The sequence below is a fragment of the Passer domesticus genome, chromosome 27 (genome assembly GCF_036417665.1).
Source record: "Passer domesticus isolate bPasDom1 chromosome 27, bPasDom1.hap1, whole genome shotgun sequence".
NCBI classification, from domain to species: domain Eukaryota; kingdom Metazoa; phylum Chordata; class Aves; order Passeriformes; family Passeridae; genus Passer; species Passer domesticus.
In genome coordinates this window covers 3,474,021-3,495,065 of record NC_087500.1, presented here as the reverse complement: position 1 = coordinate 3,495,065, position 21,045 = coordinate 3,474,021, and the positions used below count along the sequence as shown (strand labels likewise).

General features: G+C 60.1%; 1 protein-coding gene across 3 annotated transcripts in view; it reads right to left on the bottom strand.

Moving 5' to 3' along the window:
• ZNF385C (zinc finger protein 385C) overlaps positions 1–19,969 on the bottom strand; it is a 60,666-nt gene extending 40,697 nt beyond the window's left edge. For 2 of the 3 annotated variants that reach the window (XM_064400069.1, XM_064400070.1), the window contains exons 1-2: positions 19,860–19,969; positions 966–1,214 (exon numbers count right to left, since the gene is read on the bottom strand). In XM_064400069.1, coding sequence (XP_064256139.1) covers positions 966–1,214; positions 19,860–19,896 — 286 coding nt within the window. In that variant the 5' untranslated portion in view covers positions 19,897–19,969. The remainder of the gene's footprint in view (positions 1–965; positions 1,215–19,859) is intronic. The other variant, XM_064400072.1, reaches the window with a different exon arrangement.
• Between the last annotated feature and the right edge of the window lie 1,076 nt (positions 19,970–21,045).

Below are 21,045 nucleotides of genomic sequence, written 5' to 3'. Positions count from 1 at the left end.
CTGCAGGCTGGAATTTATGAGGCCTATCCCCATTAAAATAGCAGGAGATATTTCCATCTGTCAGGAACGCTGATGAAGGGACCTGCTCCTTTGCATATCCCAGGCCTTACCCAAACAAAACCAGCACCAGTCAGGGCAGGATTTGGCACACAGATGACTATTGCCATGCTAGGAATTTATGGCTCCAGACTGCCCAGTCTCTAGGAAGAGCAGCAGCAGGGAACCATAGAATCTTTCAGGTCCCTTCCATCCCCAGGCATTCTGTGGTTCTGTGCAATTCCCTTGGTTTCCTGCTAATGACAATCCCTCACAGCCAAAGGCTCAGGCAGAGCAGGTCAGCCACGGTGACAGGGTGACATTTCTGGGCACGTTTCCCTGCTTTTGTGCATAAAATCTGCAGCAGCCAGCTGGGCCCAGCCAGGTGAATGCTGGCAGATGGCACAGAGGGCAAGTGAGTCCTTGCCCTTGCACAAGCTCCTGCCCAGCAGCACGGCACCTGCACGTGGCAGCATTCCTGCCACAGCCAACAGGTGAGCGGCCTCAGCACCAACACCTGAGCAGCATTTTGGATCAAACTCAGCACAGATACAGGAGAAATGCACAGCAGGAGCCTGGGGGACACGCTCAGGCTGGCACCTGCAGAGGACAATCCAGTATCCCAGCAAGTGACAGCCTTGGGGACGCTGCACAAACCAGCTACAGGACTCAAGGAGACACCCACAAAGAGAGCAGCAACCAGCACGCTTGCACGTGGACAGACCCACGAGTGTCCATCCCTCTGCTGCTGCAGCGTGGCCTCCTGGGCCCCAAAACCACCTCAGTGCTGAAATCCCTGCACCTCCAGCCAGCGACGGACGCCAAGGACCAAACCAAGCACTTCCAACCTTTCCACGAGCCCAAGGGAGCAGCTGTGCCAGAGCAAGGGCAGCCTTGGGGCAGCCTCGACCTGCTGGGTGGGCTCCTACCTTGGGCTGCTGGCATCTTCCCCTTGTTTAGCTGCTTGAGGCGCTTCTGGTGGGACTTGCCGTTGTAGTGGATCTGCGCCTGGGCAGCGGAGTTCAGCTGGATATTGCAGACCTCGCAAAGTGTGAACGACTGCTGCTTCTTCTCCCGCTTCAGGCGCTGCTCGGGCTGGCTGGGGGGGCAGCTGGCCTCCTCCACCAGCTGCACTGCGCTCTCGGGGCTGTGGGATGGGCTCAGGGGTCGCTTCATGCCTGCGGGAGGAAGGACAGACCCGCTGTGAGGACAGAGGGGCAGGAAGGGGGGCCGGGTGAGGCAGGAGAGGCCAACACAGCTCCCACGGCTGTGGTTGTGTGAGTCTGGGGGGATCCCTGAGCACGTGCAACAGCGTTTGGGCAAGATGACCTGAGCAGCAGCATTGCCAGGAGTGCTGGAGCAGAGGATAACCCACTTCTTCCACGTTTCCAGCTCTGGACGACACTCCCTGTGCCAGGTCAAGGCTCTGTTCACTGGTGGGCAGCACTGTGGGTCGGCCCAAGGCAGAGTTAGGATGGAACCAGCTCTCTGCAGGCAAGAGATTCAGCTGGCAGGACTCGTGTGCGGTGAGGTGTCCCAGAGCCTGTCCCCACCACGGATGAGAACAGCTGGCACTGCCACCAGCAGGGCGAACGTGGGGCTCTGTGGGACCAGCTCGCACCAGGAGCTGGAGCCCCAGACCCACCCAGCGACACCACAGAGAAGAGCCGCCCATGGAGAGCCTGGGGTCGGCTGGGGACAGCCCTGCAGCAGCCTTTGCCTTGCAGGGACACTGTTCCTGCTGGCCGACCCCAGCCGGGCGTCGCTGGGACATCCAGAGCAGCCCCGGAGGCGCGAAGGTCACCCGAGCCCCGCGATCCAGTTACGGCCCCGGAGCGGGCAGCTGCGCTTACAAACACCCGGCAAGGGGCCAGGGCAGGGGCCGGGGCGCCGGGCAGCACCCAAGGGTGCCCTGCAGGGCCGTCCCTGGCACCCTCGGCAGGGCTGCACCGCCAGCACTCAGTCTCCCGCACCGCGGGCTCGGGATGTGCGAACCCCGCGGGGATGCTGGGGTGCCCTCGCCCCAGCTCTCTGCACCCTCCAGGCTACGAGGGCTCGGTCCCCGGGCCCACCGGGAGCTCGGTTCGCTGCAGCCCCGGCCGCGACCCCGCGGTGGCGCCGCCGCTCCGCGCCCGTCCCGCGAGTGGGACCGGGCACCGGGGACAGCGGGGACCGGGGACAGCGGGGACCGGGGACAGCGGGGATGCCAGGGACAGCGGGGACAGGGGCAGCGGGGACTAAAGGCAGTGCCACTGCCACTCACCCACCCACCGGGCGAGCTCCCGTCCCCCCTGCCCCATCCCGCAGCCCGGGGGTGGCCGCAGTGTCCCCACCAGCCCGCAGGAGCCGAGGTGTCCCGCTAGCTGCCTTTCCCGGGATAACCATTAACAGAGCAACCGGAAAGCAGATCTGGGAGGAGATCAGCAGCAGGAATGTGAGACGGGGCCCCAGGGACACGCGGCACGCTGGTGGGGACACGCCAGCCGGGGCAGGTCGCCGGGTGCCCTTGGCATCCTCCCCCTCCCCGGGTATTTTTAATGCAATTACATCCCAGGACGCAGAGCTAAAATTGGAACATTATGTGGACAAAGTATCCCCAAAGTCTCCCTCGCCTTTAGAACGGGCGCTGCTGGTGCTCTGATTAGGCAGCAGCTCCTGTCCCGGCTCCCGGGGCAGCGTTTGAAGCTCTGTCCTAATTGCACACACACTTGTTGTCTCATTCACTTAATTTCTTCTGTGCCCGTTCTGCTTCTCAGGTGTCAGGGTCACAAACGGATGCCTGGTGGCTGGGACAGGTCACAGGGACAGCTCGTGGCACGTGTGCAGGCTGGCAGTGCCCTGAGTGATGCCAGCTTTGGGGCAGATTTCACCTTTTCAGCAGAGCCTTGAGGAATTGTTGGTTAAGGGATGGGGGGCTGTTACCTTTCACAGCAAGGTGAGGGTTAAAGGACACCCCCAGGGTGGCTCTGAGCCAAACCCAGCTCAGAACAGGGGCTCCCCACACCCCAGCCCCACCACCCCACCCCAGGAGCCAGGAGGTTTTGTCTCCTCCGTGCAGGAGCATCACAAGCAGCTGCAAATTTTGGGGTAGTCATCCCAAGGGTGTCTTGCCCTGGATGGGGCAGATCAGCTGCCACCACCCAGCCCTGCCCAGATCTGCCCTGCTGGGCAGCACCAGGGGCACCTCCCAGGACCTGATCACACCCTGCCCCTCCTGCTGCCCTTCCCTGGAGCCAAGGCCTCACAGGGATGTTCCTCTGGCTGCTGATTTCCTGCAGGGTGCTGGGCCACCCTTCACTGAGCTCCTGAACGCAAAGCAAACTCCAGAATCCACAGCTTGCTGCACGGGCTGCAGCAACTGCAAGTGGCTCCATGCCCACACACTGGGCTGAAGCAGCACCCCACAGCACCCCACAGGATCCCACAGCACCCCACAGCACCCCACAGCACCCCACAGCACCCCACAGGATCCCACAGCATCCCACAGCATCCCACAGCACCCCTGAGGATCCCTGAGGATTTCTGAGGATCCCACAGCATCCCACAGGATCCCACAGCATCCCACAGCACCCCACAGCATCCCACAGCATCCCACAGCATCCTACAGCACCTCACAGCACCCCACAGCACCCCACAGCATCCCACAGCACCTCACAGCACCCCACAGCACCCCACAGGATCCCACAGCATCCCACAGCACCTCACAGCACCCCACAGCACCCCACAGGATCCCACAGCATCCCACAGCATCCTACAGCACCTCACAGCACCCCACAGCACCCCTGAGGATCCCTGAGGATTCCTGAGGATCCCACAGCATCCCACAGGATCCCACAGCCTCCCACAGAACCCTATAGGATCCCACAGCATCCCACAGCATCCCACAGCATCCCACAGCATCCCACAACGTCCCACACCATGCCACAGGATCCCAAGCACCCCACAGCACCCCACAGCATCCTACAGCATCCCACAGGATCCCAAACACCCCACAGGATCCCACAGGATCCCAAGCACCCCACAGCACCCCAGAAAAGCCTCTGGCTGGCCATGAGACACATCAGCAGGGCAGTGGGGCTCAGGCCAAGCTCCACAATCCTGGTGAGGGAGCAGGTTTGGAGCAGGTCAGGTCCTTTCCCATTATTCCCCTCATTATTCCCATTATTTATAAACCATCTCCCGTATTCTGAATAACCTGGGCAGGCCCCTAAAGGCCAGGCTGGGCACAGGGCGTGCTGTTAGCCCAGCCTGGACAGAGGTTCCCATGCACACACAGCCTGCACATCTGTGCAGGGCCGTTCCCTCAGTGTCCCACCCCGGCAGGGACCCTGCTGCCACCAGCACCAGCTGGTGTCCTGTGGGATTTTTGTTTGGACTGAGCTCAGGAGAGCCAGCACACACGGCCAGAACCTCCCCCCAACAGAGGGGACAGACAAGAGCTGAGGGGACCTGACAAGAGCTAACTGGGAGATCTCTCCATTCAGCAACTGGGATCAGGGAAAACACCACCTGAGCAGAAAGTGCATGAACTTGGTAAGAGAGCAAGAGATCTGAATGGAATAAAAATCTTGAGTTCACTTGGTTACATTCTACTGAATCCACCTTGCTTGCCTCCCATCGAGTACACACAACAGTAAAAAAGAAAAAAAAAAATAAAATAAAAGCAACAGAAGTAAAATAAAGTGTTGGCATAAGAGTGGCCACAAAATTCCCTCAAACCCCCTGAGTAAGGACCAGTTTCATGGTCCACACCTGCAAGGCCCCTCGGGAAAGCCAGAGCTGCCACAACACCTCAATCCCAACTCCAGTCTGCACCCACCACCTCAGGGTTTGCACCGCTCAGCAGCTCTGTGACCCTGCCTCGCGTGTTTGCACCGGGACCCCCGGCCGTGCCCCCCTCCAGGCACCCCCAGACCCCCTGCAGCAGAGCCCTGCCACCCTCACAGACCCCCCAGCAGCGGCACAGGCAACTCCAGCCCACCCACCCATCACTGCCTGGCACAGGCTGGCACAGGCTGGCACGGGCGGCTCCTACCTGGCGCTGGCGGTGGCACCTCCTGCCCTTGTGCCACAGCCCTGCCTGCAGAGCCGCGGGCGCCCGTCTCGTCTTTCACGGAGCGCTTCAATGGCGGGTCGATCGCCACTAAATCAGCGCTCATCAGCGGGCTCCGGACGCGGCCGGCACGTCCCAGCCGCTGCCTGCGGCTCCCCAAGAGCCCCCGGCGTCACGCGGGGCAGCGCTGGCATGCCAGCTGGCAGGGGTGGCACCGCAGGAGCCACCTCCGGCCAAGAGCAGCTCCCGGTGACAGGGGAGATGGGGAATGGGGCAGCTTTCTGCGCTGACTCCAAGGCTGAGCACTGAGAAGTCCCCGGGTGATTTGATGAAGAGGATCTGGATGCTGGGGGAGGGATGGGAAGGGCACGGGGGGCTCTGCCCTGGGCATGGAGGTGGCCCAGGGGGTCTGATTTAGCATCAGAGGGCTGAGCAGAGCCAGGCAGATTGCAGGTTTTGGAGGGCCTGGCCGTGGCTGCAGCACTTCCAGCATTTCATAACACTGCATCAAACCAGCTGCCCCAAACCCTGACATATGCTCTGCTAATGCCAGAGCGAGGCACATTTTAGGATCAGCCCATAAACCATCCGTTGTCAGAGCAAGGATTAGTGTGAGCTGCCTCTCCTCAGGGCTCTGGAGTGCAGGCTGGCTCCTGGCACGGGGACCAGGGCTCACACCACCCACAACCCTCGTTGTGAACCCCCAAATGCCCAGTTCTTACCCTCAGATGCTCTTGGGGCTCCCCTCGGCCCCGTTCCCACAGGCTGAAGGGCAGTGGGACATCCTGCAGCCTCCAGGGAGGGCAGGGAGCATCCCACGGTGCCGCTGCCTGTCCTGTCCTTTGCACATCAAGATCATTAACACCGCATTCAGGGCTGAGCGTCCCCTGAATCAGCAGATCCTGCTCCCGGGCAGCCAGGACAGCTGAAACCCAGCTGAAGGAGACACCATGGAGGGAGCAGCGCTGCTCCTCTGCATCGGGGCAGGGAAACAAAACCTGGGCAGTGCCACCTGCTCCCGATCCAGCAGGGAAAACAGCAGAGCAAACAGAGGCAGGGAGTGAGACATTCCATCCCAGGGCTCGGCTGGAGGAGCGAGCACAGCGCAGGGAGCAGCGGGAGAGGAAGGACTGAGGATTCACCCTCTCACTGTCCCTGCACCCCCAGGATGAGGAGAACCCGAGAGGATCACAGAATCCTTCGGGATTCTTGCGGTCAGCACAAAGGTTAGGGAGAGCCAGGTCTCACAGAGATTTTCTCTTGGGAAATAGAACACAGAGAAGCAGGTGATGCCCAGGGAGACTGAGCCCTGCCAGCACCTTGTGCTCCCCTCGCTGCCACAGGGAAATTCCCAAAAAAGATGATTTTCCACAAGTGCAGGATCCAGCATGAGATCCAGACTCCACGGTGTTCTCTTGGAAAATAGAACACAGAGAAGCAGGTGATGCCCAGGGAGACTCTGAGCCCTGGCAGCACCTTGTGCTCCCCTTGCTGCCAGAGGAAAATCCCCAGAAAAGATGATTTTCCACAAGTGCAGGATCCAGAATGAGATCCAGACCCCACTGTGTTCTCTTGGGAAATAAAACCCACCCAGGGAGACTCTGAGCCCTGGCAGCACCTCGTGCTCCCCTCGCTGCCACAGGGCAATTCCCAAAAAAGATGATTTTCCACAAGTGCAGGATCCAGGCCAGCTCCTGGGCACCTCCACCCCCACTGCAGGCACGGAGAGCAGGGTCAGCAGCGGTGCCACTGGACACACAACGCCACAAACATGGGCACAAACACCACGGGATGGCAGTGCCAGTCCCCTTCCCCACCCACGTGTTCCCCTGGCAAAGGTGAGCACACCCACCAGAGCACTTACAGCGATGAGCAGGGCTCCTGCAGGTCCCACAGCAGAGGTGGGCACAGTCTTCCCTCCCAGCTCCCCTCACGCCCACATCTGGGTCAGGAGCTTTTCAGGGCAGAAATTGGCTTTTAAGTGAATTTGTGGAGAGCTGCTGGCTAACAGGAGACCTCCAGCTTAAGCTGGAGCTCTCAAAGGCTCCTCTATTACAACGCAAATTAAATATTTGATAGTGCTAAGCAAGTGACATTTGCAGTCTGGTCACGCCAGGGGTATCAGATAGAGATATTTGCAACGGGATCTGTTTAAATCCATGTAGTGCTTTGGATGTGTCCATCAAAACAAGCCCAGAGCTTTATTAAAATCAATGTTATCAAACACCCTGCTGGGGGAGGCTCTGGAGCCCACGTGGTGGGGCTGGGGGGCAGCTGAGCCCCGCTGAGCTGCGAGGCTGCAGTACAGCACAGCTTTGGAAGAGATTTTTCTTTAAAATTAAAGAGGAGTGAGACTTATCCCTACCTGCAGCTGTGGGAGGGAGATTTGCCGCAGCAGAAAAAAGGGAAAGCATTGACCCAGCCCCATGTGGAAGCTGTTTTCAATCAGATCTCTTATACATGAGAGATTTCTGATACCTGACGGCAGGTCCCATCCCAGATCCATCAGACACGTTCCAGAAACTGCCATGAAGTTGTTCAGGGTGACAAATGCCTCATTCCCATCCCCAGCTCAGCAGGGCTGCGTGCAAACACACTTTGTCCAAGTGCAACAACTCTACTTCCCTTTTTTTTTTTAGGGAAGGTTTATGTTTCCTTCTCAGGAAACATAAAGGCTGAAAAGGACTTTCTGCATCTGCCACAGGAGATGTGACAAAGTGACACAGTGTCCAGGCAACGTGCTGACAGTGAACGCCCTTCACAGGCAGGTTTGGGGAAGATTTCCTTACCAGCACATGGCTCAGACCCATCAGCTGTGGTGGCAGGAGAGGCTCCTGAGCACCAGGACTGCTCTGGGTCTGCTCTTGGGGACCCCCCCAGGGGTCCAGGGACAGCTGGACACCCCGATGTGGCTGAGGGGACACCCCAGTGCCAGCCCCATCTGCCCCAGTTCCACAGCTCTTGTCACGGGGCTGAAGCTCCCAAACCTCCCAGCTGCTGGGAAAAGTTTGCAGAAGCATCTCGAGCTGAAAGGCGGATGACAAGTAAAAAGAACCCCGAATTTATTGTTTTCTCAGAATTTAGAGTGGGAGGAAGGAAAATGGGACGACCCATGATTTTTTAATGCCTGCAGTTGGCAGCTCCATATTTAATGTGACAGCATCCCTTTAAGAAAAATATGTTCATACACAAGAAAGAAAATAAATTGGCAAAGCAATTTGCTTTCAAGCTAGGCTGACAGTTCCCCACTCCAACGTTCTGCTGCAGCCTCGGGTGAGCTGCAGTGGCCAGCACTCCACGCTGGGCAGGGATCATCTCAGAGGTTAAGGATGCTTCACTGGGTGACAAGCCCATCTGGGAGCAGTAATTTATCCCAGAGATGGTGCAAGGAATGAAAGGAATAATTCATTGTGTGTGAGGTGACAAGGAGACTGTGCTGTCATGTTGCCACACTGACAACTCCCCGACACAAACAGAGATCTTGTTACGGAGCCTGAACCCACACGATCAAAGGGGCTTCTGCATTTGGGGTAGGAAGGGAGGGAAAAAGACAGGAAGAAAGGAAAAGAAGAGCTAAATCAAAGCCTTGTTACCGTTTCTTATGAAAGAAACTTGGGAGAAATGCTTTTTGCAGAGCAATTAGTCACCAGGACCTGAGGCAGGCGCCCAGCAGGACCCAGAGCTGCTGCCCCGGGGCTGGGGAGGAGCAGCCTGGTGTGGCTGCTCAGGGGGGACAGCAGGCAGGACCTGTCTGAGAGGGGACGGTGGCACCAGAGCCATCATTAAGAGAAGCATCAGAAACCAGGTTAAAACCATCCCTGACTTCTGCATTCCCCTCAGCTGAGGGCTGGGGCTCCCCAGAATGATGCTGCACCTCAGTCAGGACCCTAAAGCCTTGAGCTTGGTGATGGTGATGCCACACCCAAGGGTGGCACAAAACCCCTGAGACCCCCGAGGTGGTGCTGAGGGGTCCCCAAGAGTGACAGGGGTGCAAGGGGCCTGTCCAGAACCGTGCTGCAGGAGCACTGGCCTTCAGCCTCAGTTCACACCTTGAAACCCCGACCTGGCTGTGAACAGCAGGACGTCAGAGCTGGCAGGCAGGGAAATGAAACGGGACAGATGATAATGAATTGCCCACATCCCTCAGCGTCTCCTGGATGTGGAGTAATGAAGTTATACACTGCTCACTGGCTAGAGGACAGAAGAAGAGCTTCAGAGCTCGGGTTTAATCAGTTCAGTGACAAGCATGGCCTGGATTCGTTCCCTCCTCTCGCCACGGTTTGGTTCCTCCATCCTCTCCCGGCTCCCAGCTCCTGCCAGCCCCAGCACTCACTGCCCTGCTCCTGCAGCCCTGGGATGAAGCTGCAGCAACGCAGCTGCTGCAGTGGGAGAATCCTGGGCTGTGCTCCTGGCAGGAGAGCAGCGTGTGTCCCGTCAGAGTGGGGAACCTCTGCTCCCAGGAGGGCAGAGGGCAGCGAGCCCCGGCCGGCAGCGCAGCTGGCAGCTGGAGCATTTATTTGTGCAGCACCACTAATGTTATTTAACGAGCTCGGGTGGGTCAGCGTTCCCGTTTGAGAGGAATTCCAAAACGGACTGATGAAAAGTTACTTTATCTCCCTGCCAGGACACACAGCCCCACTCCTGCTCCCTCCCAGAGCTCTCTGTGCTCACCTGCCTCCCACAGTGCCACTGCTGTCACCGCAGCGGCTGCCACGCTGTCCCCAGAGGGTGACAGAGCTGGGCTGGGGTGACCAGAGAGCCACGGCTGGGGCTTTCCCGAAGGAATGCTGCTCCGTGCTGCCCGCCAGCGAATTCCAGAGGACGGGAAAGGCGGTGGCAGCCCGGGCAGAGGGGCTGCTGACAAGCCCATCCGTGCCAAGGGTCCGAGCGTGTCCCTGCGTGGGCACGGTGCCAGCCCGCAGCGGGACGGGACAGGCGGCCAAGGCACGGCCCTGCGGGCTGCCCCGGGGCTGCAGCGGGGCCGGGATCCCGATGGGAACCCCGCAGGGCTCCCAGCTCCCCGGGGCGTGCGGGGGACACGGCGAGAGGCTCAGCGCCACCGGAGCCGGCGAGAGGCGGAGGCGGTGCTGCTATGAAAACATGCGAGGGCTGTGTCTGAAAACATTGTGAGGAGCCAGCTCCATAAATAGGCCCTTTATGGCTCTTCCCCGCGCTCAGACAGGCTCTTTCACACACGCTTGGCTCCGGCACGGCGGGTTCCACGGCTGAAACAGCCCGGTGTGGGTGGGGGACACTGGGGAGCAGCGGCAGAGGGGACACTGAGGCACAGAGCCCCCCAGCACCCCTGAGCAGGGGGTGCCACCCCCGGAGCAGCATCCCGTGTCCCTCGGTGTGCCCGTGGGAGGACAGACGGCAGGACAGTGACCCGTGCTGTCACGGGACGGGGCAGCAGCTGCTGCCACCGCCCCCGCGCGCCGCACACGGCCACGATTCATCAGCGCCTTCATCAGGGAGCTGTCATTAATTGAGCAGCTCCCCTGGCCGTGGAGCCCGATGGTCTGGGCGGTGGCACAAGCTGTGAGTGCAGCAGGAGCTGGTCGCTGCTTTCGGCCACATCCATTTGACGCGGTGACAGCTCGCTTTGTGCCCCCTCAGCAAACGTCCCCCGGTGTGGGAGCACTGGTGACTAAAGCAGCGGGTGAACGATTAGTGACTCAGCGCATAATTTTTGCTCATTTCGTGCCTTTTTTTAGCGCGGGGCGGACAGAGCTCACACAGCAAACTCTCGCCAGGCACCGCCAGCGCGCCCTCACAGCGCCCCGGCTCCGGGCACCCGCCTGGGGCTGGGCACCTTCTCACAGCAAGCGGCTGTTTGATGTGGGTCTGCCACAGAAAGCGGGGAGGAGAGCTGGGAAACACGGCCAAGGCTTTGGCTTGGTCTGTATTCTTTTTACTGTTCCCTTTCTGACCTGGGAGAAGGCAGGGGGAGAAGGCAGCCACAGCGAGCTGGGCAGCCCCGGGAGCACCGGTGGCCCCGGGAGCACTGGCAGCCCCAGGAGCCCCAGGAGCATCAGTAGCCTTGGGAGCACCGGGAGCATCGTTAGCCTCGGGAGCCCTGGTAACCCCGGCAGCACCGGCAGCACTGGCAGCTCGGAAACCCCGGTGACCCTGGTGACCCTGGTGACCCTGGTGACCCTGGCAGCCCCAGTAACCCCGGCAGCTCCAGGAGGCCTGGCAGCATCGGCAGCCCTGGTAACCCCGTGAGCCCCAGCAGCCCCAGTAACCCAGGCAGCCCCTGGAGGCTTGGCAGGCTCGGTAACCCCAGCAGCTCTGGTAACCCCATGAGGCCCAGTAACCCCATGAGCCCCGTGAGCCCCGGGAGGCCTGGCAGCATCGGCAGCCCCGGTAACCCCGTGAGCCCCGGCAGCCCCAGCAGCCCCAGGAGGCTTGGCAGGCTCGGTAACCCCAGCAGCTCTGGTAACCCCGTGAGCCCCAGTAACCCCGTGAGCCCCGGCAGCCCCAGCAGCCCCAGGAGGCTTGGCAGCCTCGGTAACCCCACCAGCTCTGGTAACTCAGTGAGCCCCAGTAACCCCATGAGCCCCGGTAACCCTCGCTGAGCAGCTCACACCACCCTGGCACCGGCCTGGCAGCTGCCTTGACCAAGAGCAGAGCACTGAGCTCTTGTCTCAGCCGTGCCTGATGTCTGCAAGCACCAGGTGCCGGCTGGAATGAAGAAGCTCCGTGAGCTGGAATCGTGCAGCGCTGAACGCTGCCACAGGAAGCTCTGCCCACGCCACCTGCATCAGCCTGAGGACCAAGGGCTGCATCCCGCGGGCTGGGGACAGCGACAGGGATGTGCCAGCAGCTTCCTCTCATCCTTACAGGGCAGCCACAGCACAGCAGGTGAACGAGCGCAGAAACTTGTGAGAGCAGGTCCGGCCCTGGGTGGCTCCGTGTGGGTGTGTCCGCACCTCCAGGTGACCCATGGAAGAGTGGAGAATGAGGCCAATGTCCTTGGCACTGCCACCACACCTGGACGGGTCCCTCTCCATCCAGGGGGGTGAGCTGAGCCCACTCACAGACCCCCCGTGCCATCCCTTGTGCAGGGATCTGGGCAATCACACAAGCAGCGGGACCAACGCCACCAGTGCCAGCCACTCCCATCTCCCACGGGCACCTCCAAAATGTCACCAAAACAACGGCACAACTGCAGGTGCAAAATTTCGCACCTGCAAAATGTCACTGCAAAGTGCCACCAAAATCCCTCACGGGGTCAGAGCGACACCGCCCCAAAGCAGTTTCAGGGGTGGCAGCCGCAGACACATCGACAGCGAATTGTCACCTCCTTAAAGCAGCTTTGCCTTTGCTTTCTCTTTAATGATTTCCCAGCTGCTTCCCCATTTCAGCCGATAATGGGACTTCACTCTCTATCTGGGTCTGAGAGGCGCTTGCCTTGTTCAGGCTGGAGAAAATCAATTCCCCTCTCACTCAAGTCTTTGCGAGACAGATGAACTGAAGATCGTGCCTGCCTGAGCAAAATATTTATTCAGTCTGGGAACAGATTTACTTTTGAACCTTCTATAAATACAGCTGAGGGCCCCCATTTAATCCCTTACCAGAAGACCTAATTTTATTTGTTTTATGTTTTAAAGAATTCTCCCTTTTCCAGCGCCCTGTCAGCAGGTGAAGGAAGGCAGGATTTTTGGCACTCAGCTTGGCAGTGGGCAGTGCTGGGCAGATCCCACTGCAGGAGGGGTTTGGCGGTGAGAGGATGAGACCCCTGCACTGCTGCTCTGGGTTCTGCAGGGTTCCCTGCTCTCTGTTCCTGATTTACACCCACCAAAGCCCTGCTGGAGCCAGGGCAGGCAGGGAGAGGCCAAATCCTCCACAGAGGCTCTTTGTGACCCTGCCTGCCCTGCCCACGTGAGGATCCCTGGGCTGGGGGCAGAGTTTCTGTCTCTGCAGCCCCTCAAGACCTGAGACCACCTTCCCACAGACCCATGACCCCCTTCTGCCTGAGCCCCCCGGGCCCAGGCACGCTTTGCTCCACCCACAGCCAAAAAGGGCTTCCTGTTCCAAGGGGCAGCTTTTTATTTACAAAATAAATTTATTTTTATATTCCCTGCTACAGCAGGGAATTCACCACCAACCAGTGCCTCTGCCCATCACCCTCCCCACGGGGTGACACAGCCAGTGTCACCTGCCTGGCACCACACCAGCCTGGCCCTCCAGGGATCCTGCATTTTCTGTCACTGCACAGCCAGGCTCCCTCAGCTGGGGCTGCACAGGGGTTGGCTTCCCACCACCGGCAGAAGGAAAAGCTCCTTGGGGATGGGTGGGCAGTGGGGGGCTGCTCCCAGGGCATCCTGCCACCTGCCAGCATCTCTGCCACACACCACCGTGCTCATGCCAGAGGGTTTGCCCGAGTCCTTAGGAGCAGAAATGCTCCCAAGGACACACTGAAAAGCTTTCCCAGCAGATGGCAAGAGCCAGCAGGTGCTGGAGCTGATTTTCTGCCACCAGAACCCACCTTGGCACTTCCCTGGGAGGGAGTGCAGAGCCCCGTGCCCCTGGGAGCAGCACTGGCACTGCAGCTGGAGGTGCACTGGCACTGCAGCTGGAGGTGCAGGTGGCTGCCAGGCGTCTCTAAATCCCTTTGACTCATCCCCTGCATTGGTCAGAGCCCATCCTGCCCCGAGATCCTGGCTCTGCTTTGTGCCTTCCAGCGGTAATGGGGCACGCAAGTCATCACTCCCTGCACATCTGGCCAGGTGACATTCTCCCAGGTGTGAGCCCTGCAGTGCCAGTCCCAGCTCCCTCCCCGAGCTCTGCAGCAGCTCCTGGCCAGGAGTGAGCCCCTGCACAGACCCAGCGTGGACAGACCCCAGCCTGGAATTGCAATATTCCCATCTGGCATATCCCCACCCCTTGGAAGACTCCTGCAAAGGCACAGCGAGCTCTACACCACAACTGGCTGACTTATTTGACACACTTACTAAATTGTTATTACACCCGTTGGCTAATTATCTCCTCTGCAAACCAGGGGGCACACAAATTTGGCATTGACCTGTGCAAACCTGCAGCCCTACAGATGCTGGCCGGGTCTGGGGGGGCTCAGTGGGGCTTGGGAGATGTGGGGGGCTGTGAACGTGGCTCTGTGGGAGCCCCATCTCCCCATCTGCCCCATCTCCCAGCTGGGTGGGCAGTGGGGAGCGCAGGAGTCACGGTGAACCCCCTGCATCACACGCCTGGGGTGCCAGCACTGCCCTTCCCCAGCACAGATTAATCTGGGAGAGCTTTAATCCTCTCAAGCCCTTTCGTAACAGCCCTCAAAAATAAGCCTGGAGAGTTCCTAATACTTCTTGAAAATTTGGAGTTGGGATATTTATAGGCCCTGGCCGTGCATGAGAGGAAGCACAGGCAGCTCAGGGTGGGAGGGAGGGCTCTGAGCTGGAACCTGCCCGGGGGGAGCCCCTGCCCCACCCCAGCCCGGCCAGCAGCCGCTCCGTGCCACTCCCAGTCTCCTGCTGGCACCCTAACAAGCTTCCCTTGTTTGGGATTTGATGATTTTTTTTTTTTCCTACCAGCGTTTCAGGCTCCTCAGAAGAGCACAGACCGGCTCTGTGCCTTCAGCCCTTCAAAGGAGCGCAGAGCAGCAGCGCTTCCGACCAAGACAAACAGCAGTGACGCCCCCAGGGCACCTGGAGGAGGAGGCCGAGGGCAGCAAACCACACACACCAACAGAGAAAGTTCAGAAAAAAACCCCAAGCCCCAAAAAATGTGCCAGAAGTTACCCACATCCCCAAAAACCAGGAGGTTGGGGTCCTGCTCTGCTGCTTTCCAGTCACCACCAGTGGTGGCCTTTGGCATCTCTGCCACTTTGGTCCAGGGACATCCAGGGCAGCATCACCTGCAAGAGCCAAGTGGCAGCTGGCTCATTGTTTCCACGTCTCTCCTGCTCCAACAAAGCATAAAAATATCCTCCAAAAAGCTCTTAGCCCTTTGCCCTTCCGTGGTTTTACAGAGATGTGACCAAAGATGTCCCCAGGCTGCAGAATTCTCCCACTCCAAGGCAGCAGAGCTCTCAGAGAACTGGGAGGTGATGGGAGGATGAGAACCCCCTATGATCTTCCACAGGCAAAGCCCACCCCACATTCAGCAGCTCCTTCATCCCCTGATGCAGAGAAGAGCCCGTGGCCAGATGTCAGGAGCAGAAATACCCGAACTGGAGACAGAGTGGCACCAGCCTGATCCCCAAAGCTCATCCCCTGAGGGAGCAGGGCTGGCACAGAGCTGCCAGGATCAAACCTGTGGGCCAGAGGAATCCAGAGCCTCACCAAAGGAGGCAGCAGGGATGCCCAGCTCCCTCAGCACCCCGAGCCCAGCACTGCTGCCCGACCCAGGTCCAGCAGCTGCAGCAGCTCCTGACTCCAGGCAGACCCGGCACAGATAAGGGCTTCACCTCAAAATGTTTCCTTTGCAATTTCCCAGTGATCTTCCTTATCAACTAATTAAAAAATTTCCATAATTAGGCCAGGGAGAATCACGACTCAGGAACGTCCCCATTCCAAAGCAGCACAGATCTGTTTGGAATGGAGGGCTCAGAGCCCTCAGTAGAGCCCGGCTCCCCCAGAACCCTCCCCTGTGACCAGGACTCCTCCTGAGCCCACCCCTGCGGGGCCCCACAGCCCCCAGCCCACCCCCAGCCCCTCTCCCTGGCCCCCTGCCGGGAATTCATCCTGGGGAAAAGGCTGTTTACATTGCAGGGGGAAAAGTGGTGGGTTTTATAAAAAAAAAACCACCCATAAAGAGCCCTCTGACAGCGAGGGATCCTCTGTGCCTTCAGCCCCTGTGCAGTCAGGAGTGCTTGGGGAGCACCCAGAAACATGTGAAGTGCCCAGCCCTGTGCCCACAGCCTGGTGTGCCTGTGCCAGCCCTGATGCCACGGCCAGGGTGCAGCCAGGCTGGGCACAGGGGCATCCTGATGCCTCTGAAACACCAACGCCTGCACCAGGGGAGCTCCCAGGGGCGCTGGGGCATCCCCTGCTCGCAGAGCAGCTCGTGGCTCCTGAACCTGCAGGTTCCCTTTGCTGACTGGCAGGTAAATCGTTGTATTTCTAAGAGAAACGGAGCAGTTGTTCCGGTGCAGCTGCAGCCTGGGTTTCCTTGAGAGCACAGACAGAATTCCTGACAGGGGCTTTCTGACACAGAAATGATGGCACTGTTTTGGAGGCAATCTCAGAACATCATCCTAAGAAACAGCCTTTGTACATCACAATATCGTTGCTAAATTGACAAATAGACCCTCATGGGCTTCATTATTCTGCTCTGGGAGCACATTTATGCATTTTTATCATCCCTAGAAATGATTAAAGAGCTGCAGAACGGAGGGCTCTGGCTTTGGAACGCTCAAACTCCAGTCCAGGCTGAGCTGAGGAGAAGCAGTTGGAAGGGCTGCAGGGCTCAGAAAGGCAATTTTTGCCCTTTTAATTGTAAGTCTGGCACGTTTTGGAGACTGCCCAGTGCTTCCACAGCAGGTTTGCTTTTAGCCCTGGAAATTCACCAGTGTAAAGCAATGCGAGTGACACATCCAGGGCTGGACTGGGGACATCTGTGCAGAGCTCCTTGTTCAGTCAATAGCAAACCTGTGTTGGGCACTCGCAGAAATACACTTATCTCCCCAGAAACATTAGATAAAAGCCAAACAAGAGGAAGATCCCCAGAAATGCAACAAATCCCCAGAAATACAACAAATAAGAGCCCAAAGACTGGAGTTCCTTTATGAGCTGATGGTGCTGGGGCAATGCTCAGGGAGTATTTTTGGGTTGGAATTGCTGCAGATGGCCACAGCCAGGTGAGCTCCTGGTGGGCCCCAGCATCACTCCAGGCCCTGCACATCCCTGCCAGCCCGTGGGGATGGACAGCAGGCGGCTGCAGGCAGCATGAGCTGGGACAGCTCTGTCCTGTCCCCGTGTCCCCAGTGGCACTTTGACAGGAGCCTTGTGCTGGGACAGCTGGGAATGCCAGGCAGAACAGGAGCCCCAAAAAACAGCGCAGAGAGCATCAGCCAGGCAGGTGGGGAGGGATGGCATGGCATGGCATGGCATGGCATGGCATGGCATGGCATGGCATGGCATGGCATGGCATCCCAACCCACCCTCACCCACCATGGCCAGGCCATGCAGCCCTCCACAGTCCAGCCCTGAGGCCAGTGAGCCACCAGCTCCCACAAATATTTCCTACTTCTGGGACTGTTAAAGCAGCCTCCCAACTTCTCCATGCAGAGGCTGCTGCTCTGTCAGAGTTGGGCAGCACTCGGGCACTGAGAGCAGCTGCTCTGGAGCCCCATGCATGGGGGCTCAGGGATGGGGGATCGGGAATGGGGGATCAGGGATCAGGGATGGGGTATCAGGGATGGGGGATCGGGAATGGGGGATCAGGGATGGGGGATCAGGGATGGGGGATCAGGAATGGGGATCAGGGATGGGGGATCAGGGATGGGGGATCAAGGATGGGGGATCAGGGATGGGGATCAGGGATGGGGGTCAGGGATAGGGGATCGGGGATGGGGGATCAGGGATGGGGGATCGGGGATGGGGGATCAGGGATGGGGGGATCAGGGATGGGGGATCAGGGATGGGGATCAGGGATGGGGGATCAGGGATGGGGGATCAGGTATGGGGATCAGGGATGGGGGTTCAAGGATGGGGGATCAGGGATGGGGGATCAGGGATGGGAGGTCAGGGATGGGAGGTCAGGGATAGGGGATCGGGGATGCCAGCTGAGGGATGGGATCTTGGGGATGCCAGTTCAGGCATTGGAGCTCAGGGATGCCAGCTCAGAGATGCCAGCTCAGAGATGGGATCCTGGGGATGCCAAGTCAGGGATGGGAGCTCAGGGATGGGATCCTGGGGATGCCAGCTCAGGGATGCCAGCTCAGGGATGCCAGCTCAGGGATGCTCGTGTACCAGGCTCACAGAGGGAAGTCACAGCCTGCCGTGACGTCACAGCCCTGCTAAGGCAGAGCCTGGCTCTGTGCTTGCACAGACAGCCTCAGCCAGGGTCACACCAGCCTCCTTCCCAACGCACGTGGCAGATTACAGAACAAGCACAAAATCCACAGCACAGGGTATCGTCACCCTGCCCTGAACTCTGCACATGGCAGGGGTTTCTGGTCGGGCAGAGTCACACTGGCAGCTCCCAAGGGACCAGCACGGCTCCTGCATCCCCACGGAGCCCTTCCACACAAGAGACAAACATTCAGCAAAGCCACTGGGCTGGATGCTTCACTGGAAAACACCTGCAGTCACTCAAAAAAAAACCTCAGTGGTGGTGGATTTGGATGGTGGTGGCTGAAGAAAGTCCCAGCCAGGCTGGCAGCCGGGACAGAGCCTCATTTATGCACAGGCTGTCACACACGCTGCCCACTGGTGCTGTTTGCAGGCACACACAGCAGCTCACAAACATCTCCACTCACACATCCCAGGTAGCCAGGGGGTGAAGCCAATGTGCTGAGCAGGGCAGGGCCAGCTCCTGCCTCACATTTTCACCCAAAATTCGTCCCTGTGGGGCAGAGGTGCTGCCATCCTCGTGGGACCCAAGGACACATCAGCTCCAGCAGCAAGGTGCCAGTGCAGGCTGGTGACTCAACCTGGGAGCCCCAGGAGTGCCATGCCGGGCTCCAGACCCTCACCCTTCACACGGAACCATCTCCTCCGTTTAAGCAGCACTTTCAAATGTTGCTCCGAAAACAAACGGCAGCCTCCCGTGCCAAAATGTTGTTTTCCCACACGCCCATCCAGCAGGACCGGCGCTCGCCGCCAAGGGCAGGCACGGGCACGTCCCTGTGCCGCGATCCGTGGGGTTTGCTCCGGGGCAGAGCAAGCCCCAGCCCTGCAAACTCTTTAAAACTCCCACCGTAACTCACTGCTAAGTTAACAGCAAAGCCTGCTGGAAATGGCCAGGGCAGAGCGGTCAAATCTGCCTCTGCCTCCACATTCCTGCAGCGGGGACCCCGCTGCTCCCACCCCGAGACACAACCAACAGAAAGCTTTTGTGCAGCTCTCTGAAGGTCCTTCCCTTGGAGGCAGGAGGCAGCCGGAGCCTCGGCCCCATTCCCAGCGCAGCTCTCCGAGCCCGCAGCTCCGGGGGTCGCGCAGGGCGTGCTGCGCACGGCGACCCGGAGGGGCCCAAGGGGCGACCCCCGCCCCCTGCCCCGCACACCCCGACACCTCCGGGGCCAGCACCGCCCACGCCAGGTGCTGCCGCAGAACCCGGGCCAGCGCACAGCCCTGGGGGTCCCACGCCGTGCGCCCCCGGGGTACCGGGGTACCGGAGTTACCGGGGTTTACCGGAGTTACCGGGGTTTACCGAGGTTACCGGGGGTACCTGGGTTACCGAGGACACCGGGGTACCGGAGTTACCGGGGTTACCGGAGTTACCGGGGTACCAGAGTTACCGGGGTTACCTTGGTTACCGAGGACACCGGGGTACTGGGGGTACAGGGGGTACTGGGGTTACCGGCACCCAGCCGGTCCCTCTCGGTGTGGGAGCCCCGCTCCGGAGAGGGTGGTCTCGGTAAAGTTCCGCTCAAGAAGTTTCCCTCCTGGCCTGACCCCTCCGGTGCTCCGGGGTTCCGCCGCCCCGGGATGGAGCGCGGGCAGCCCCGGGCGCACACCCGGCCCCGATCCCGAATCCCGGGGCCTTTCCAGCGCATCTCCTCCACCTCCCACAACTTTCCTAAGCCTGCAACTCCCCGTGCCCGCAGCCCGGCCCCGCGGCCCCGGTACCGGCAGCGCGGCCGCCCTACCTGCCCAGCCGCCCGGCTCCGCCGCCGTCTGCAGCATCCTCCCGCCGGCTCCTCGCTCCCGGCCGTGCGAGCGCGCTCTCGGAGGAGGAGGAGGAAGAGGAGGAGGAGGAGGAGGAAGGGACGGGGGGGGGGTGAAGGCAGCGCGCGCGCCGCCGCGGTCCAACCCCCCCCCCTCGGCGGCGCGCTCCCGCGCGGAGTGGGAGGGGGAACGGCGGCGGCGCATCCCGGTGCTGCATCCCGCAGCTGCATCCCGCTGCTGCATCCCAGTGCTGCACCGGCAGCTGCATCCCCCTGCTGCACCCAGTACTGTATCCCGCAGCTGCATCCCGCAGCTGCATCCCGCCGCTGCACCCGGTGCTGCATCCCTCAGCTGCATCCCGCAGCGGCTCCAGAGGCTCGGGGCCATCCTCCCGTCGCGCACCCCTCGGTCGCGGCTGCCCCGGGCTGGGGCGGTGGGCACGCAGGGGCTCGCCAGGCTCTTACCGGGGGGTTTGGGGGTCGCTAAGGTGTGTGGGTGGGGGCGCAAAGGAGGGTGACACCGCGGGGCTGCGGGGAGGACGCCTGAATTTCTCAGGGTATCGAGATGCCACCAGCGCCCCGGGGATCGGCGGGGCAGGTCCCGGCCCCGGGCCCCGAGCGGCAGCAGACAGCCCGGCTCCCCAGGGAGGTGACATCGCCGGGCTGCAGTTCTTTGCCGGTGGCAGAGCCCCTGGAACGAGCCAGGCCCAGCAGGGAGGGACAGAACCCCCTCCGGCTGCTCCAGGAGGGGGAAGCGGAGCCAAGGATGGAGGGAGGGGACCCGCAGGGAGACGCTGCTCGCTCCTCGGTGCTCAGCTGAGCTGCCTCCGCTGCCGTGCTGAGCCTTGTGCTAAGATCAACAATTTTAAGTGCAAAAGTCTGAGCTGGCCTGTCGCTGTCGTCGTCGTTAATATTTTAGCAGCTCCCAGAGCCTTTCAGCGGGGCCACACAGTGCTGACACAGGAGAGGAGCTAGAAAAGCGTCCTGCTGCCCGCCCCGAGGAATTCGCTGTCTAGACACGTTATATAATCACATTTTGCCCTCCGCCAGGACACTTTGCAGAGGTTCTCAAGGCACTTCCCAAAAGTGCTAATTGAGCTCTGGAGCGCAGCTGGGAGGGAGCTGCTGTGGCCGAGACCCCTCTGCTCTGGAGCAGGTACCCAGGGGC